Here is a 20,525-nt window from a genome sequence, read left to right as displayed (position 1 = left end):
TGAAACCTGTACTACACAATATCGTAATCATAAACATGACTTTGACACCCTTAATCAGTTAAACAGTATCATGATGTTCTACGATAATTGAAAATAACTATGAACTGATATAACATTTAAAATGTGGTTAGGTGCTCAATGTGGGATAATAACGCTATTTTATCAGTCCAAGCAAGCATATATACATACAGGGTGTTCATTTTAAGACGGCATAAATGCATTTCATGCTTAAATGGTTAACCTGAGCAAAAAATTGTAGAGGAAAAATTTGTTGCCCGTCACCTCTAGTTTCAGAATATATGACTTGATTTTAGATTCCTGCCCACATACGCGGCTGACGCGCGACCAAAAGTGAGGGTTCGCAGTTGACCCCCATTTTCATAGACACAGTTTTAATAAAGAGTTTAAAAAGTTATGAAAGAAACCGGAAACCGCAATTCGACATCTTCAAAATTAAAGGTGCTAGGCCATTTCAAAATCGGGTATTTATTAATCATATTTCAATTTTTTAATTTGTTATCAAAGAGAAATAAGAGCTCGCGATACGTCATTTTGATGTATTTTTTCATCCCCTTTCTACTAAAAATATTGCCAAGGCAGTAAAGCTAGTATTTTTCTTAATATCGTGAAATAAGTTGTTTTCCGAGTGATTTTTCTAAGCAATAATCAAATGTTAAGAGCTTTAGATATTCTCAAGCATACACAAAATGGCTAAAAAATAATTTTACATCTGTTACAAACAAGAAGGTTTAATAATTATTTGGTAATTTTGAGAGAGTTGCGTTTAATTACCAAAAAAATTGGAAACCTCCTGCCACATATTTAAGTGATCAATATCTTTCATGTAAAGGGACAAATTTATTCCTTAATTTATCAAATCATGCACTTTACGCAACTTGTGCAGCATGTACTGTGCCTTTAAAGGTGCCTCATCCGGTTCGCAAGCCAGGTTAGCCTGGAGATTATCAACTGTTCTCTATATCTGAGGAGGCACCTTTAATTTTTAAGATATCCAACTGCGGTTTCCGATTTCTTTCATAACTTCTTACTACTCTTTAAAACTGTGTATATGAAAATGGGGTGTCAACTGCGAACCCTCACTTTTGGTCGCGCGTCAGCCCCGTACGCGGGCAGGAATCTAAAATAAAGTCACATATTTTGAAATTAGAGGTGACGGGCATTTGCTCAGATCAACCGTTTAAGCATGAATTGCATTTGAGCCGTCTTAAAATGAACACCCTGTATATGCTAAAGAATTCCAGTCTTCATTACAGTCTCTTTAAAATGGTTCTTAAAGGAACTCTACCAATCACTTCTTCCAAATGTAACCTCAGATGAATATTTTTTCAATGAAAAATTGAATATTATAAAGCTACTTTTTGTGCAATGAGAATGCCAAAGTTTAAAGTTTCAAGATGTCCTAAAAGTTGAGCGAGAAATTAAATTGCTACTTCTGTAGGTTTGGGAGATTCTCATCACAAGGTTACTATGGATCCCATGAAAGCATGCCAACGATTTATAAAGATTCTCGATTTTTTTTCTCCCTTCATTTTTGTGTTATACATAGAAATTTAATTTCCTGAACATTCCTATTTTTGTTGCCTTTATAACATTATGGAAATAGTATTGTACTTCGGCTGGGGTAAAATTAACTTTTCTTTTTCCATTTCAATGCTTTAGAATTTCATTCATTTTCTAGATGTTTGAAGTTCAATCAACTGCTACTAATTTTGTTTCTTTACTGTGATAAGCTATGTGACTGCTTGGGAAATTTCTACGTCAACAATATCAATTGCACAGTGACGTTCTTCCAAAAGAAACAGTTATTGTATCTTTTTTATAATAACTTTAAAATACATCTACTAAATATGAACTTCTATTTAAAAATATTTGTAGTTTTTTATTCTTCATTGCTAGTAACTTTTAGCAAATAAATTGTTAATGAAATAATGAATGTTAGTTCAGCAAATTGAATTATGCAAAAGAGACCTCTATTTTTATTATTATTATTTATTTATTTATTTGCAACTGCACAAAATATACATCTAGCAAATGGGTATTTACAGATAAACATTTGATTGTGCCACAGAGCTGGCTCAGTGCCACAACCAGGATGACGGGATGAGAGAAACCAGCCAGCGCTGGAACTCTCTAGGAACTTATTGGGGTTTAGGAAGCCATGAGGTGACTTGGCCAACGCCGTTTTAAACGACGTGGAGGATTGTCAGAATGGGACGATGTGGATAGTGATTGAGCCAGAGGATTTGGGGGTGATCGGAGAGTTTGCTTTGGAAATTTAGGAATCGGGTATGGATTAATTCCTTTACATACGGAATATTGAGATCATGATGGAGGGTACGGGTTGGAGGACATAGAATGGTGCGTTAACGATTCGGCGGAGGACTTTAGACTAGAAAGATTGAATGTTGGATGGTTTGGCGGAGCCCAATAATTCTGCTCCATATATCCCATATTGGTCGTAATAGTGTTTTGTAAAAGTGTAAGTTTGTTTTGTACGTTCATGGAGGATTTCGGTCCAAGAAGTCTCCTTAATAGTCCGTAACGTCTGTACAGCTCTTGTCTTTTAAGTCTTGTGTGAGGGTTCCAGGTTAGACGGCTGTCTAGGTAGAGCCCTAGACAACGAAACTGTGTAGAAGTCGGTACAGACCTATATATTTATTAAAGAAAAATTAATATAAAAGACAATTTGGTTGGGCGAATTATTTACAGAAAATCTTTTTTACCAAACACTTGCAGAACTCATACGCAATTTTGAAAACATGAAAACCAGATTAGTTAATTTCAAGTAAACAAACATTTACTATTCAAATTTGAGTATCATTAACATTTCTTCTAAGATAATCGAATCTAGAGTTGTAATTTTCTAAGTCATCAATGCACCTGTAACGGTTTGAAGTTTTAAGTAGTTAATTTAGGATAAAGTGAGCCTACTTGCATGGACTCAGCGATGGGCCTAGGCGATTACAACTAAAACATAATGAGGCGGCCGCCTGCCTGGTCTGTTAGTGTTCTTATGCTTTTTCAAATGCAGACAACAAGATGGTTTCATGTTACTATACACTTGTAGCAGAATTAAACCATTTGAATCTTGTCTTAGAGCTGCATTTTGTTTTTAATAATCGATCTAAACACTGCATGTAAAAATGTTTTATAGGAATTCATTCTAACCGAATACTTAAGAACCGCAGTAAGTGAAAGTTTGTGATTTTTCTCACCAAATTCTAATACAAGTCATGAGAAGGATATTTGCTTTTTAAACTAAAGAAGGAAATAGAGATAGAAAAATAAATTAAGACTTCGTACCCATTAAGAAAAGGTTGATTTAGTTCCTAGATTAGGACAAGAAGAATAAGATATTTAGAACTTGCAGAGGACACTCTACGGAAAGCCAGGCAGCAGAAGAAAAGGCAAGCACTGTTCTCAAATGGGAAAAAGTTGCTCCAGAGGTGAGCAGATAGCCTACTTCTACTTTGGATGGTGGCCAATGGAAGAAAGCTCTTATCAAAAAGGAGGTACACATACGCTTGAACATCTAAGAAAATAAACCTTCTTCAAGATTAAAACATCGTCAAACTTTTTCCAAAAACTGATTCATGCACCTTGAACCGTTGGTTACAAAGTTTAATGCCTTCATTGCATATTGATTTTTTCCAACAGGAGAGTATTATTATGTAGTAGTGATGTTGAAATCGGAAGCATTTTGATAATATGCTCAGATAGCTCTATGTCAGCTCTTTCTATTTGAAAGCTCACAGATAGCATTTTCTCTATTCATTAGTAAATAGGAAATTAAATTAATGCAATCTAAAAATTGATTAAAATAATCACAGTTTTGTATAAAATATCTAAACATTTTTGTACTTTTCTTGAAGTTTAAAACTTTACCTGTGACTTCTTTTCAACTTCTTCCTGGCAACAGCTTCATATCTTTAATTAAAGATATTATTTCTCTCATTAATGATAAATATTTTTCTTTATTTTAAATGAAGAAGAACTCTTTCAGTTTCCCGTACCAGTAAAATTTCTGTTCTTGTTTTTCAATAAATATAACCATAGAGGAAATAACCAGTAGAAAACTTTGATTAAGATTTTAAATAAAATCCTACAGAAATAACTTGTGTGCTCCTATATTTCCCGTTAAAATGTAATTTAAGTTTTCGATGGTTATTCAAGATACTGTTTAATTTTCGCAGTACAGACTTATCAGTAATTAGAAACTTATGTTATTTCTCTTAGATTTTCATTTACTTTTTTTTATTGAGCTCTTATTAAGGTTTTTACTTAGTTGATAGATAGAATAGATGGACGAATCCCGTTTGAAAAGAATTGTAAACAACGAAAGAATGCCTCTTATTCAAGCTTCTTGTCTAAATTATTTTGTATATCATTCATATCCTAAAGAGGTGAGTGTTGGTCTAGTGGTCAAGAGCGTGTCTTTGTAAGTGGGAGATCACCAGTTTGAGTCCCGCGTGTGGCAACTTTTTATTTGTTAAAAAAAAATTCTTTATAGTAAAGTATGAGCTTCCACCTCCGTCCACGACACCTAATTGGTAGTTGGACGTTAAGCCCCGCCTGAACAAAATAGGCGATTACTTTAAATAGTAAATGAAAGAATAGTTTTAAAATGAATTTTTTTTAAATATTTATTTATTTTGTAATTTACAATCTGTATAAATATATACAAAAAGTAAATAGAAGGTGAATGAGATGAACTGGTGCGGGAAGAGCAGGAGCAGAGAAGCTACCCAGCGGTAGCACTCTCTAGATGAGATAGGGGAATGTGAAGAGGAGAGTAGTAGGGAGAAAAGTAGGATCCTGGCCCCAGTTTCTGCGCAACATGGCCGCCATCCTGGCAACTTAGAGAAGGGTGGTGAGGGGATTATTAAATCTTATTTTTGCCTTTCACCCCCTCTTCCCAGGATCACTAAACCTGGTAGAGAGGGGAAATTAAATATTAGAAAAATAAAATTTAATAAATTTCTGGCCAGGATTTGATCCGGCAACCCTCAGCGTATGAATTGCGCACGCTAACCACTACACTAACTGGCCCTTGTTAATATAACTGGTAGAAATCTTGGCTATAAGATTGTTGTTGTTTTTACGTAAGTCTGTGTTTTACGCGTGTGTGTGTGTGTGTGTGAAACAAGTTTTATTATATCTGCATTAGACAGGTTTTAAACGTTGAAGGTTTCCGAGGTGCAATTTTACATAGTACAACAGTTGTTGCATCATACATTAGAAAGTAAAATGCAGTTGTAACCTTGCTTTCATAAGATATAATAAGGGCACTAACTTACTATAAATATACTGCAAGAAATCACATTAAGCCAGTGCATATTCAACTATTTGAACTCCCTGCATAAATGGTAAGACAATTTATTTACTATTAAATATAGAATATTTAATTTAAATGAAAATGTGCTAATTTAATAGTAGCGAAATGTTGTTTTAGATGACAGATTTATTAACTGCGTTAAACAGCTGTAAATCAGATTTTGTTGTGAAATCTATAAGAGATCTAACAATAAATAAAAGTTATAGAATCATCGAAATTAATAAGGGTAACACACAGCATGGATTAGCCGTTAACGTTCTTCTTGAAGACAGTGATAATAAGAAGCAAATTAAATGTTACTTGCCCAAACAGTTTGCGTCTAAAATAACCGATATAATGATTCAAACTTATCAACCTTTATCATATAATCTTGTATATAAAGGAATTCACCCTGATAATAAATCGTTCATGCTTAATTTTCATTAAACATAACTTAAAAATTTAAATTTATATTATTAAAATTAACCTTTAGTAAATTTTATTTTTCTATTTATAGTAAATATTATATAATATCATGGGTGTATATAGTGCATCTGATTACACTTGTGTAAAATCTAAATTTATATATTCTAAATTCGGACTATTATGCCTTGATTGCTCTAATAGTTTGAATATTAATCTTATAGCATCGGTTAAAAGCAAACATTCAGTTCAGCATAAATCAAAGGACTTAAATACTTATCTCTGTTCTTACTGTGAAGAATTGTTAACAGTAACAACAAACGCTGAAAACTGTGATTGGTGTTGTAATGAACTAGATACACTATTATTTACAAGAGCATTTAGCGAAGGACACATCATAAGTTTCGGAACAATTTAAATAAAAAGTAGCCTACCCCAATTACATTAATAATGAATCAATTAAACAGCGTACGCACATTTAATGTAAGTACATTTTTCTCATACTAATAAATATATTTAAACAGCACATTATTAATACTAATATTTTTTGAAATGTTAACAGTGTGATAAATGTAAGATCACATTTTCCAGTGAAAGGCAATATAGCGTTCATCAGGCATTAGCTCATAATGAGCGTTGTAAATATGAGTGTATATGTGGTAAAGATTACATGTTGAAAAAAGATTTGAAAAGACACCAACGCAGATGCACAGCTCGAGGAAATTATAGGTAATTAGTAAGGCCTGTAAAGGTAATATAGTTATTTTTAAATAAAACATTGGTTGTAATTTTGTGTTACCAGATGTAGTAAATGTGAAAGCATTTTATCGGACATTCACAATGGGCGTACGCATGAAGCAGTTTGTCAAACCACAGTTGATAGACATAACGGAATTGCAGAGCCCACGAGAAATGAGCTGCTGGCTTTAAGACCAAAGGAAAATAATATTGCACCCTATGAGACTGCATTTGAAGGACGTTTAGCCTCATATTTTATAAGATCACCCTGCTGTTTAATTGATTCATTATTAATGTAATTGGGGTAGGCTACTTTTTATTTAAATTGTTCCAAAACTTATGATGTGTCCTTCGCTAAATGCTCTTGTAAATAATAGTGTATCTAGTTCATTACAACACCAATCACAGTTTTCAGCGTTTGTTGTTACTGTTAACAATTCTTCACAGTAAGAACAGAGATAAGTATTTAAGTCCTTTGATTTATGCTGAACTGAATGTTTGCTTTTAACCGATGCTATAAGATTAATATTCAAACTATTAGAGCAATCAAGGCATAATAGTCCGAATTTAGAATATATAAATTTAGATTTTACACAAGTGTAATCAGATGCACTATATACACCCATGATATTATATAATATTTACTATAAATAGAAAAATAAAATTTACTAAAGGTTAATTTTAATAATATAAATTTAAATTTTTAAGTTATGTTTAATGAAAATTAAGCATGAACGATTTATTATCAGGGTGAATTCCTTTATATACAAGATTATATGATAAAGGTTGATAAGTTTGAATCATTATATCGGTTATTTTAGACGCAAACTGTTTGGGCAAGTAACATTTAATTTGCTTCTTATTATCACTGTCTTCAAGAAGAACGTTAACGGCTAATCCATGCTGTGTGTTACCCTTATTAATTTCGATGATTCTATAACTTTTATTTATTGTTAGATCTCTTATAGATTTCACAACAAAATCTGATTTACAGCTGTTTAACGCAGTTAATAAATCTGTCATCTAAAACAACATTTCGCTACTATTAAATTAGCACATTTTCATTTAAATTAAATATTCTATATTTAATAGTAAATAAATTGTCTTACCATTTATGCAGGGAGTTCAAATAGTTGAATATGCACTGGCTTAATGTGATTTCTTGCAGTATATTTATAGTAAGTTAGTGCCCTTATTATATCTTATGAAAGCAAGGTTACAACTGCATTTTACTTTCTAATGTATGATGCAACAACTGTTGTACTATGTAAAATTGCACCTCGGAAACCTTCAACGTTTAAAACCTGTCTAATGCAGATATAATAAAACTTGTTTCACACACACACACACACACGCGTAAAACACAGACTTACGTAAAAACAACAACAATCTTATAGCCAAGATTTCTACCAGTTATATTAACAAGGTCCAGTTAGTGTAGTGGTTAGCGTGCGCAATTCATACGCTGAGGGTTGCCGGATCAAATCCTGGCCAGAAATTTATTAAATTTTATTTTTCTAATATTTAATTTCCCCTCTCTACCAGGTTTAGTGATCCTGGGAAGAGGGGGTGAAAGGCAAAAATAAGATTTAATAATCCCCTCACCACCCTTCTCTAAGTTGCCAGGATGGCGGCCATGTTGCGCAGAAACTGGGGCCAGGATCCTACTTTTCTCCCTACTGAGAGTGTGAGGAGGAGAGAGGAGAGATTTAGTTCTTCAGACTGTAAGGAAGTCGCGGGGCCCTGGCGATTCAGTCGGCGAGTAGGATTGTTAGGCATGTCAGAGGAGGCGAGAGACTGTACAAGAGGATTAGAGCTAGTCGAGAGAGTAGTATGGAATTTTTGGTATTTAGTCTTAGCGAGTTGGTCTATGAAGAGAATGTTGAGGTCGTTGTGAAGGATGAGGTTAGTCACGTAGAAAGGAGCGTCAGCTATCTGTCGGAGGAGTTTTGACTGAAATGTTAGCACTGTCCGTATGTTTGTAGGTTTGGCTGAACCCCACAGCTCTAGTCCGTAAGTCCACATAGGTTTGAGAATAGTACTGTACAATATTAAACGTTTGCGTTCAATGGGCAATTTAGAGCGTCGTCCAAGAAGTCTGTACAGAAGTTTCGCACGTTTTGTCATTGTTTGTCTTTTAAGTCTAGTGTGTGGGTTCCACGTGAGTCGTTTGTCTATGTAGAGCCCAAGGTAGCGCACCAGATCTGTACAAGGAAGAGGAATGCTGTTGAAAAGGACAGGTGGACAGGAGCCCCTGTAAACTTCTGTTTCACAGAAAAATTTCTGTGGGTTCATTTTAATCCACCTTTTCTTGGTCCAGTATTCTATTTTATGTAAGTGTGTCTATAACTTGTATGAAGCTGATGAAGGATGTGTACTTGTAGCTAGTATGTACAGAGTAGTGCAAAGGGTTGTACAGGTATGTCTGGTGTGTATACTGTGTAGAGAACGGGGTCAAGTGAAAAATTAATGCTTTATTTTCAAACCAACTCCTTCCTGCCTAAAATTCCACGGGGCTTCTGATATGATAACATGTTTTGAGCAATTACTTTGTATAATACTACAGCTGAACGTTCACTTACCTCGAAATTGTCGTTTTGTGTATACCATGTTTGGTGAACAATTGGTTATAATATAGTAAAAAAACCTCAAAGATTAAACATTTTAAACTCAATAAATTCAACCATTAAAAAGCACAGGCTCTTCTTAATAGCTAAATGTATGTAGAACATCTCGAAGTTGAATTCTACGAGTAATAACAGCCTGGATGGTACAGATTTATCTATATAAATTTCTAGAAAAGATAAACCTGTCTCCGCATTATGATAGAGACATTAACAAAATAACTCGGGTGTGAGATTCATGTTTGTTTACATTTCATATGGGACAGACTCTTCTGTGTTGATAACATTTCTGTTATCACTTTATTCATATCTTACTCCCATTATATTACGTGTAGACACTTTCACTACTCATTTTTATATTGTTGACAGACAAACTGGTGGAATAACTCTTTTAGAGTACCCTCTGATTTTGTTTTCAGTCATACATTTTACATTTTAAAAGTGAGAATATGTTTAAAGTAATAGAATCCTTCAACGGAGCCAAGAGAAGGACTACGTTCATTTTTTTTTGTTTGTTTAATTTTCTCTAATATTATGAAATAATGGTATAGATTGCTGAAATAATGGGTTTTAGCTGATGATAGTTTGTTCGCTTTGCGAGTCAGTATTCTGAATTTCATGGGTTCTCTCTTTGAAGTAAGTTTATTGTGGGCACTTCTAGCTTCAGAATTAAAGTGCAAATCTGTACAAAATAACTATTCGAATGATACTTCATTCATGAAAATCGGTTCACGTGTCGATAATTTGAAACGATTGCTATACTTCCCCTTAACAAGTGTAAGAGCAGATCGTCGCTTTAATGTTACGTAGGGGAGCCCTAACCCTATCATCCTACCAAATTTTATCAAAATCGGGCCAAGATTTACAGAGTAATTAGTAACAATAATTTTGGAGGGGGCCTTACTTAAAGAGGGCTAACTCCTCTCCCATTTGATGTACAACGTCGAGACCCCCAAAAGGCACATCTACAGAAAATTCCGAATCGAATGACACTTCATTCATGAAAATCGGTTCCTGCGTTTAGGCGCTACGCAGATTACAAAAAAGGTAACAACAACAAAAAGAACAAGAACAAGAACATTTTTTGAAAAAGCCGTTTTTGCTCATTTTCGGCAACTTTTTTCTCGAAACCTATTAGATCTGGGTTGTTGCAAAAAAATTACAGTTATAAAGGAGGGTTTCCCCTTTATTTTAAAGAAAATTTGGGAATTTTATCTTTTATAGAAAAAGAGAAAAAAATTGTCAAAGTTGGGTGTTTTTCAACGTTACGCTTTTTCGTGCAGTTTTTGACGATCAACCCTTATACAACTGTCCTACTGGACAGTTTTAATACAAATGTCCTACTGGACAGTTTTAATACAACTGTCCTACTGGACAGTTTTAATACAACTGTCCTACTGGACAGTTTTAATACAACTGTCCTACTGGACAGTTTTAATACAACTGTCCTTCTGGACAGTTTTAATACAACTGTCCTACTGGACAGTTTTAATACAACTGTCCTACTGGACAGTTTAAATAAGAACCGTGATGCTTTCAAGACAGTATTTTTAATTTAGAAAACTTTGAGCTTACTTATTGCAATATTACTAGCGCCCATGCATACGAATGAAGCATAAATCAGTATAGTTCTGAGTATGGTTGTATAAAGATAGAGTTATGACTTAAAAGTTATAGCTTACTGAGAATTTGTTTAGCATTTTTTAAATTTCAATGTAATGTGTGGAGTCCCAGGTTAGTTTCTTGTTACGTTTAAGAATAGCTAGAAATTATTGCTACAAACTATTTGCTTTTTATCAACCTCGCCGCTCTTTTACCTTTTCAAACGAAGTCTCAAAATTGTACAAGTTGGAGGCAAAAAGGAAATTGATATATTATGAAATGAAAAAGGGTTTTGTTCCCTTTTCAAGCAGAAGTACCTGTAAGAGAAAGATAAATTGAGAATGAGGAGTATAATTATTTAAATTTAAAAATGATGTTGGCTAATAATTTAAAATGGTCTATCTCTTGTAGCACAGTCCTGCAGTTCTTTGATTGTTGGATTTTTAGGAGGTCAAAGTAGGAAGCGTCGTGGACGCTAGCTAGTTGTATCAACTTTGTAGAGGATGGTTAGCTGTCCCAATTTTCTCCTCCTCCTCCTCCTCCTCTGGCTTTATTTGTGACAGTATGTGTGTGTCAGTGTGTTTAATCCTTGTGCGAGGGAGTTTATTGTTGATACAAGATCCATAATTTATATTAATCCATATTAGAAACTGCTCTAACTTTTACACTAATAATAAATAATTCTGATGCAATATTTATCTGCATTATTGAATTTATTATTTACTTTACTATGATATGTTATAAATTTAGCAAATATGTGTTGGCAAATAACAGTAAATAAATTTAAGAAAAGTAAATAAAACTAGAAATAACAAAACAAACTAAACTAATACAAACAAAAATAAAGTAAAATTAAGTTAGATTTTTTTTTTTTTTTTATTTCTACTAGTTTCTGCAGCTCACTGCCTGGTGATGGACAGTGTTGTCTGTAGCTTGAGAACGTTGTCTAGAGGCTAACAGTGCGCTGAAAAAGCCTCCGGACGCTAATAATCTTTGATGTTGACTCGCATTAGTGTTCTTAACAAAAACAAACTAAGATCATTTACTGGCAAAGATAATCCACAAAATAAAGACGTGCTCTCGTGTCTTTTAAATAGACGGAGTGAAGGATATGACACCTAGCTTAAGATAGCTGTTGATCGCAGTGGCATTAAAGGTTCAGCTAATTGAATTGAATCTTAGGAGCTAAGAAAGCCAAGCTGTTATACCTGTAGGCGAGGAAACCCGCAAAGCTAAGATGCATTGTGATGTACTGGGCTTAGATTCCCGGTCTCTAGGTCTTGAATTTTATTGAATGGTTAATAAGAAAAACTATAGTGAGGTAGTTTGCTAGTCACCTCTGTTCCTCTGTACATGACAACTGATTTTTTTAGTTGGATGTATTGCTAGGCCTGAAAAAGAAAACATTACTATACTTTATTGATACTGTGAAGACAGGTATGATTCGTCCTACGACCTTTTAGAGACAAAATTTTGCAGAACTCCAGCCAAAAAAGGTGGGCTTGTTCTTCGACTAATCCTCTTGGGAGATAACCTTCTTTTTTTCACTACGCATTGTTAGTACACTCGGTTTGCCAGCGGGATAAACTTTTACCATCCAGATTGATCCAGAAGGTCGGTGTTTACTCAGGAAAGAATGGGTGGTTGCAGTTGCAATAGTTGGCCCAGTATTGTGTTCAGAGGCTTGGCGAAGTGCATGGCCCCATCAATTTCAAAGGATTGACGGATATAAGGGCCGAAATTATCTAGTATGTGGAATCAAGAATACACAGGTCAATTTCGTTTAAATTTTTTTTTTTAAAAAAAACGCCAGAAATTGAGAGAAAAATGTTTCGATGAATGAACGAAACATAATTGGAAACCGGAAAGCGTCTGCCAACAGGAATTCCTCCAAATTCAATCATTATAAACGATAAACCCTCAGAATTTAAATATTGAACTACGTTCAACTAAGGTTTTGTCCACGGATTTGTCTGGAGTTGTAAAGGATGTATTAGACAACTCCAATAAGCTCCAATAATGAGTGCTCTGGAACAGTTCAAACAGTTTGCTCTTTGTAACTAGAAGCAGGGGTGTCCTGTTAATTATTTATTAACTGGAACGCTTAGGTGTACTTTATTTTTTTAAAATATTTTTTATGCTCCAAAAAGGAAAGGAAGCGAAAATCATTACGGACCCCATTTTATGTATATACACGTTCATTACAATAATAAGAACATTTTATAAAAATAGTTAACAAACTATAAAATACGTATAGTACTCATAAAAATTGCCTAAATATCTACAATAATACATTAAAAATAATAATTTTATAAAATAATCCAAATAGGATTATGTTCAGGATCTTTTGGTTGAACTTTCTTCATTTTGTTGTCATCTGCTGAACGATGAGACCTCAACCAAATGTTTACATAATCATCTGGATTAAATAATTGTTGCGGTGGACCATTCATTTTTATAAATAGGAGATTTGCTAGATTTTCAATTAATATTCTATTTCTTTGTTCATTTAAAATAATATTCATATTATTACACTAAATCCGTGCTCGCACACTGCCATACTGCAATTTATATATCGAATTAAAATTTGTAAATCTTCAGGAATTTCTTTGCCTCCATTATCAATATAATCCAAACGCGTCGTTGATGTTATTAAATTAAATCTGGTGCATAACGACTCGATTTCATTTTCTCCGAAGTCAGTTTCAATATCCGTTGGCCATTCCGTTGGATCTAATACTCGAAATTCATTTATTAAATTATTTTCTGTAATCATACAATGCAATAATAACCACATACAAGACTGACATTTACATAAATTAGAGAACTCAGAGCTGGATCTGACTTCCAAGCGACCAGATGTAGAATATTGTATTCACGTAATTTTTTTAATTTTTTAATATATCAACCAATTTTTGTTAGAACAGAAATCATCAGTTCCGGCTCGAAGACACCACTGACTAGAAGTCATCATTGGGCAAAGCATACTATTATCCTCAACGATCTGTACTTTGAAAAAATGTAATAAACTAGGATGACGGTCGTAGTTGCTCTTTAAAAGAACATTAGGAACTTCATCGATCCCACAATGCGGTTTACAAATCAATGTTACAAAGCAAAGAGAGGAAATAGTTAGTGAAAAGCGCAGTATTTATGTTAATAGTCTAAACTAAATATCCCAGAGCGTGAAAGAGTTGGGCGATAAAGACTTTGAGGTGCCCCTAAACACTTAAATCACTTAACAAATATTAAACCACTAAAATGAAACATTGTAATACGAGGGTCGTTTGAAAAGGCCGTGCAAAAATAAAAACTACTTATTTTTTTGGGGTAAACCTTTTTTATTTTTCAACATAGTCTCCTTTTAGGCTTATACACTTCGTCCAACGCTGCTCTAGTTTTTGTTGATCCCTTCCGAATAATAGGATTTGTCCAAGTCTGAAAAATAGCCATTCGTTTCTGCAATCACCTCCTCGTTTGAATAAAATCTTTTTCCCGCCAGCAATTTCTTCATATTGGGGAACAAATAGTAGTCCGAGGGAGCCAAGTCTGGAGAATAGGGGGAATGTGAAACGAGTTGGAACCCTATTTCCATTAATTTTGCGACCACAACTGCTGAGGTGTGAGCTGGTGCGTTGTCGTGATGGAAAAGGACTTTTTTGTGGGCCAATCGTGGGCGTTTTTCTTGCAGCTCGGTTTTCAAACGGTCCAATAATGATGAATAATATGCACCTGTAATAGTTTTACCCTTTTCCAGATAGTCGATGAGGATTATTCCTTGCGAATCCCAAAAGACAGTCGCCATAATCTTTCCGGCCGAAGGAACGGTCTTCGCCTTTTTTGGCGCAGATTCCCCCTTGATAACCCATTGTTTAGATTGTTCTTTGGTCTCAGGAGTGTAGTGATGTATCCATGTTTCATCCACAGTGACGAAACGACGCTTAAAGTCCTGCGGATTCTTCTGGAACAGCTGCAAACCGTCCTTGCAACACTTCACACGATTTCGTTTTTGGTCAAGCGTGAGCAATCGCGGCACCCATCTTGCGGATAGCTTTGTCATGTCCAAATGTTGATGCAAAATATTATGTACCCGTTCATTCGAGATGCCCACAGCACTAGCAATCTCACGCACCTTCACTCTTCTGTCATCCATCACCATATCATGGATTTTATCAATGATTTCTGGAGTAGTAACCTCAACAGGGCGTCCAGAACGTTCAGCGACACTTGTGCCCATATGGCCACTCCGAAAATTTTGAAACCACTTATAAACTGTTCTAATCGAAGGTGCAGAGTCACCATAATGTTTATCAAGCTTCTCTTTAGTCTCCTGAGGCGTTTTGCCTTTCATAAAGTAGTGTTTAATCAACACACGAAATTCTTTTTCGTCCATTTTTTGAAAATCACTCGACTTCCTCGATTCAAACGAATGCCAAACACAAAGAAATAGACCGATCTGGCTGAAACTTGGTGAGTGTTCTTCCAAGAGATGCTACTAACTAAATATAACCTCGATACGCGCCAGTAGTGCTATCTCTCTGACTTTGCACGGACTTTTCAAACGACCCTCATATGTTAATAGTCTAAACTAAATATCCCAGAGCGTGAAAGAGTTGGGCGATAAAGACTTTGAGTTGCCCCAAAACACTTAAATCACTTAACAAATGTTAAACCACTAAAATGAAACATTGTAATATTCATTTTAAGGTTACCATTTTCGACTCCTTAGCTGATTATCAGCTATCATAAATCATTTACAGCTGGTTCAGCAGTTTTTAAATTTATTAATCAAAATCTAGAATTTTGTGTCAACAAACGTTTTAAATGTTAAAATAATTGTTATATTTTCAAATAGAATTGTCTGGTGACAGACGAGTACGCTGTGTATTAAGTAACTCAATGTATCGAACAGTACCATTTTTTTAACAAATAAACGGTTTTGCTCTCTGAATATACTGTGAAGTAGACACATTCATGGTTGACAGACATTTCATATATATAAATGTCTCCCTTTGCGAATCGGAAAATTAATTAAAACCTGGTATTGAATAAAAAAAAAAAGAAGTGAAAATTAACAAAACCAAAAAACAAACTTTGTACCGGGTAAGCCATCAAATTGTTTAAATAATACTTTTGAAAATACACTTAGTAAAATTTGAGGAAAGTAAATGTATAAACTTGAGAGAGTTTTAAGAAAAAATTCAAAAATCTGAAAAAGCAAATAAGTAAAGAGGCAATTCAGGTTAAAAGAATCTGTTCAGCTTATTAACGGGTATCTTGGTGGCATTGAGTTGAAGTTTCAGATTTGAATTTTCTAGATTTTTGGAGTTAATGTAGCTCACAAATAAAAATACACTCAGAAACACGCGCAGATCAAGTCGATTAAAACCAGTTTTTCTTAGATGCAAAGGTGACCAGTGTACCTTAAATTGATTGTTTCGGTTGGAAAACACGAAATCGTACATCCTCATATCATAATAATTAAATCTCATTCCTAGAGTAAGAAAAGAGTTTAGTTAGCTTAAGGATTCAAAATTGGCGGGGAATCGGTCTAGAAACAAAAACAACAACTCATCTTTTTGCCAACGTTTCCACTAATATATTGCCTTCTTCAAGGTAACTCAACCGACCCGCATAGCCACGCCCTGAAGAAGGCAATATATTTGTCGAAACGTTGGCAAAAAAGATGAGATGTTGTTTTTGTTTCTGGATCAATTCCTCGCTAATTTGAATCCTTAATATAATATTTTTACGGTCACTAAAAGCTAATATAAATTCAGCCTTTACTGCCAAAGTAACTTCTTCTTCCAGAAGTGAACTGTTTACTTGACGCATTAAAGTACCGATAACAGAAATTTTCAACGCCTAATGCTCATTTAAGATGAGTATTACTAAAATAAAAGGAAGTTACAGTCCTTCGGTCGGTACTTTCTTCGTAGAATTTATGGTTAGATTTGATGGTAGGATGGTCAATCTGTAATTGATGGAGCTAACAGAAGAATCCGATGTAATAAGAATCGTTAGGCTAGGCAAATTGAGATGGCGCGGGCCATGTCAATCGAGAATGGGTGAGAGTGAGGTGCCGATAAAGATGGTATAGAAGGTACAAACGTGTTCGAAGAGTTGGCCACCCTAGTTGGGGGATGGATGGAACGAGAATCTCAGAGAGATGTTCCGCATTTGGGATTAGAAACCCGCTGGTCTTCTAATATCAGGCAACTCAAGGCAATCAGTAACAAATCACCGAACTTCTCTCTTTCCTAAGCATTTGTAAGAAATAACCTTAACATGATTTGCACAATCTAAGAGTACACTGCCTAAATAGTATTCCACTGATCCCTTACAACTTAAGTCCCGCATTGCTGTCAAATCCCTGTCCAAACACCCCATGTTGAACACGCAAAATGGCGTGACCAGTAATCATCAAGATTTTATAAATAACAACAGGATGTGAGTAAAGCTTTTTAAAAATTAAAATAAATTTAAAAGGAACTATTATGTTTAAATTATTTACAAAACCATGTATTGGAAACAAATGATGCAAGTGATAACGACATCAACATGAGAAATCGAATATTTGAAAGAAATAATACCACATCATCATATTTGGAATCTCTTGCTAAATGTAAATGTATTTATACGGCTTGTCCGTGTATGTTAATAGATTTGTGCAAATATATTTATAGGATGTATCATGTATTTAATGAGTAAAAATGAGTTACGAGAATAATTGAATAAATTATGAAAGAATGATGCTGTGCGTGGGCATGTACTTATGTATATTTACTTAAGTAAAGCCCTTCAATTTAAGTATGGTGTAAAGAACCAGTACAGATAACAACTAAACGAAAGTACTAAATTCTTTCTTCATATATTCCCTAAAGTGGTATGAATAGAATATACACTTTATTCAGAAATATATATATTACATTTTTTCCTCTGGAGTTTCAGTTTACAGTATAACCTCCTAACTGTTTACAATAAACGAAAAAAATTTAACTAAAACCTTAAACATTATAAGCTCACTTTACATGAGAGCATTTCTCACTCAAAGATACCTGTACACAACTCCAACGTTATAGTTCCCTGCGTTTCTACAAATTGGGTTACTATTATCACTGGTAATGGCAAAAGAAACTTTTCTGTGGCGAGGAGAATACATATTTTCCATTTTGTCCATTTTACAGTAGTCTTGCGTCTTTAAATTGTTTATATCTTGGCAAGTTTTCGTTGCCAACCTTAGAAACTTGGGTTTGAATTATTTGTAGGCCATCCATAGAGGTCCTGCTGATGATACATCAGTATCACTATGCATAAACATGGATTGCACTACTACCTTGTTCTATAGGAAACAAGTTGTTACTTGCAGTCAGTTTAGACTCCTCTGCAGTGTAGTGGAAATGGTACCCGGACCGCCGCTTTACCTTTGGTTAACTTTCCGGTCGAAAGTAAAACACCTACAGATATCTGACAGAACTTGATTATGGCAATGACAGTCCTCGGAAGAGACCTAAAGTGGTATGTATTTTAACCAGTGTTTGACGTGTATACTCGTTGTGAAAAATATAAAATAGCCATTAACTATAAAAAATCGAAATTTTAATAAAATACAATAAGAATATTATTTGGTGGGATGTTTCCTTTATCTTACCAATAGAACTGCTAATTGCGGAGGGGGTCGGTGGGAGTCAGCCAAATGATAAGTGATTGGTACATGTTTGGTCTCCGCATTAGAGATTGGGAATTAGGCACACAAATAGAAGCTCTCAACCCTTGTGCAATGCCGTTTTTACCTTTTAGATAGAGGTTCAGACCTTAGTACGAGCATGATTGCATTTTGCACATAATTCAAAGCTCTTTTCTTCCTTGTAAAAGCTCTTGCGTCCCTAGTTAACTAGAGCAATGCATACGTGAAGCGTTGCAAGCTTTTGAAATGCACAGAATGCACTGTAATCTCAAGCCCCAGAGATTGCAGAAAAAGTCGCTTGCAGTGACTATTACGACGTTGTAAACTTTTGGTTGTTTTGCCCTGCGTTTGACGTGTATACACGTCTGATTTTAATTCCACACACTGTGGGGGGTTTTTAAAAACTGAATTCCACGCTTAATTGTTTAAGAGAAATATTGTAATCTTGAAAATGGCATGAACTAGGGACCATACTCCTCCTTGTCGACTGAATCGACGACATAAGAGAGGCATGTGCGAACCAAGATCCTTAACCTTGTTTGGCAAGCTGAATAGAAGTCATTTCACCTGTGATATAAGATAGGCAAAAGATTGGTCAGTGTAGGTAGTATCATAATGATTTGTTGTGATACTAGTACTGAAGTAAAGCGCTAATGGTCTTGAAAGAAGAAGAGAAAAGAGTCTAAAATGCAAAGTAACAACTGGTCCTAAAAGAAGCCTTATTAAATCCCCGCAATTGTTTCAAATAAAATGAGCACATTTTTGGCTGCTAGAGCCAATTGATAACCTAATTAATGTCCACCAAATTGTTCCGGTCTTCCGAACCCTTCATAGAATCTATTTAAGTTCCTTCGGTTTGCAATCGCTTTTGTTTAATGTTAGGAACTAAATGTTAGTTAATAGCAGAAGCCGTGCATGCAATTTCTTTCCAAACTGTCTATCCATTATTCTTCTTATACTTAAAAAAATAATAATAATAAAATAAACTCTAGTCCCTTAAAAGAGTAAATATATGTGAAAATGTTCCTAGATTTTAGAATTAGAAAGGTGCAAGGGAATGAATGAGAGGCAAACACCATCTAAAAGAAACACAAAACTAAAAAACGTGACAATCTATACAAGTCAATCAGAAAGATTCACCGCATGCGTCTCATTGGCAGCTAACAAGTGAATCCAATTTCACAATACCTGAAACTTCAAGGCCATACTATTCCAACAGCCCATAAATATCACGTTATCTCTATCAATGACATTCAATGTCATTTTCACTGTATCTTGTAATGTGCATCGTTAGAAATCTCCAACAAAATCAACCGGATCGCAAGTGCCATTTTGTTGATGAGAGGATTTTTAATTTCTTTGAGATTCTCTTAAAAATGGCTCCTAATAATTTTCTAAAAACAATACCCTAGGTCAGGGGTCGGCAACCCGCGGCTCGCGAGCCGCATGCGGCTCTTTATCCTAATTTCATGGCTCTTCAGCCTGTCCAAAATTTCATTTATTAAAGTAAAGATATTTTTTCAAAAATAATTTTAAATGTGATAGTTTAGTAATTGAATAGAATTATATTAAAATACAGTACGTAATATATAGGACTGCCGCCATTTTCATTCAAACACAGGATTAGTTATTATTTATTTGTTTATTTATTTTGCAATATGTGAAAATAAATATATAAAACATTTAAATGTTATTGAATATCATAAAATAATAATTTGTGAATACAAATGATCTACAGAGTTGTTTACACTATCATCCTTGCGACTCTTGGTAAGATTTATTAAAATTATTTAAGGAGAAATGGCTCTCTACTTAAAATAGGTTGCCGACCCCTGCCCTAGGTCATTGGGTTTTTTGTAACTGTTAAATTTCCATGAAACGAGACCTACGGATGGCAAACTAGAACCTTGGTGAATTTGGCAATTACATTTCTTATTTTAGCCCGCTGTTATCTGTTCCCACAGTCCACAGAGTTTTTCTAGTGGAGGCCTAGAACTTTGGGAGATTATGCTTAAAATTTCAAGTTTAACATACAATCCTTTCTTTCACTGGTAATCAAAGTATCAGCACTGAGCTACCCTACTAAGTGAATTCAAGTGCTATCTATCGGCCACAA

At 34.5% G+C, this 20,525-nt stretch overlaps 2 protein-coding genes and 1 long non-coding RNA gene across 4 annotated transcripts in view; 2 read left to right on the top strand and 1 right to left on the bottom strand.

Moving 5' to 3' along the window:
* The window catches only part of LOC141458868 (uncharacterized), a 54,336-nt gene extending 45,019 nt beyond the window's left edge, over window positions 1-9,317 (bottom strand). Inside the window, exon 1 of the long non-coding RNA XR_012461232.1 lies at window positions 9,079-9,317. This is a non-coding gene — a long non-coding RNA (uncharacterized lncRNA). The remainder of the gene's footprint in view (window positions 1-9,078) is intronic.
* LOC141458864 (tachykinin-like peptides receptor 86C) overlaps window positions 1-20,525 on the top strand; it is a 379,610-nt gene that overhangs the window by 334,923 nt on the left and 24,162 nt on the right. The window lies entirely within an intron of this gene.
* LOC141458866 (uncharacterized) lies at window positions 5,109-8,082 on the top strand. The gene is made up of 4 exons (XM_074137422.1): window positions 5,109-5,387; window positions 5,474-6,241; window positions 6,321-6,487; window positions 6,561-8,082. Exons 2-4 carry the CDS (start codon window positions 6,209-6,211, stop codon window positions 6,793-6,795), a joined length of 435 nt encoding a protein of 144 aa, XP_073993523.1. The 5' UTR covers window positions 5,109-5,387; window positions 5,474-6,208; the 3' UTR covers window positions 6,796-8,082.

The sequence above is a fragment of the Rhodnius prolixus genome, unplaced genomic scaffold (genome assembly GCF_049639745.1).
Source record: "Rhodnius prolixus isolate KJV_2025 unplaced genomic scaffold, Rpr scaffold_5, whole genome shotgun sequence".
NCBI classification, from domain to species: Eukaryota; Metazoa; Arthropoda; class Insecta; order Hemiptera; family Reduviidae; genus Rhodnius; species Rhodnius prolixus.
This window is presented reverse-complemented; position numbering and strand designations above follow the sequence as displayed.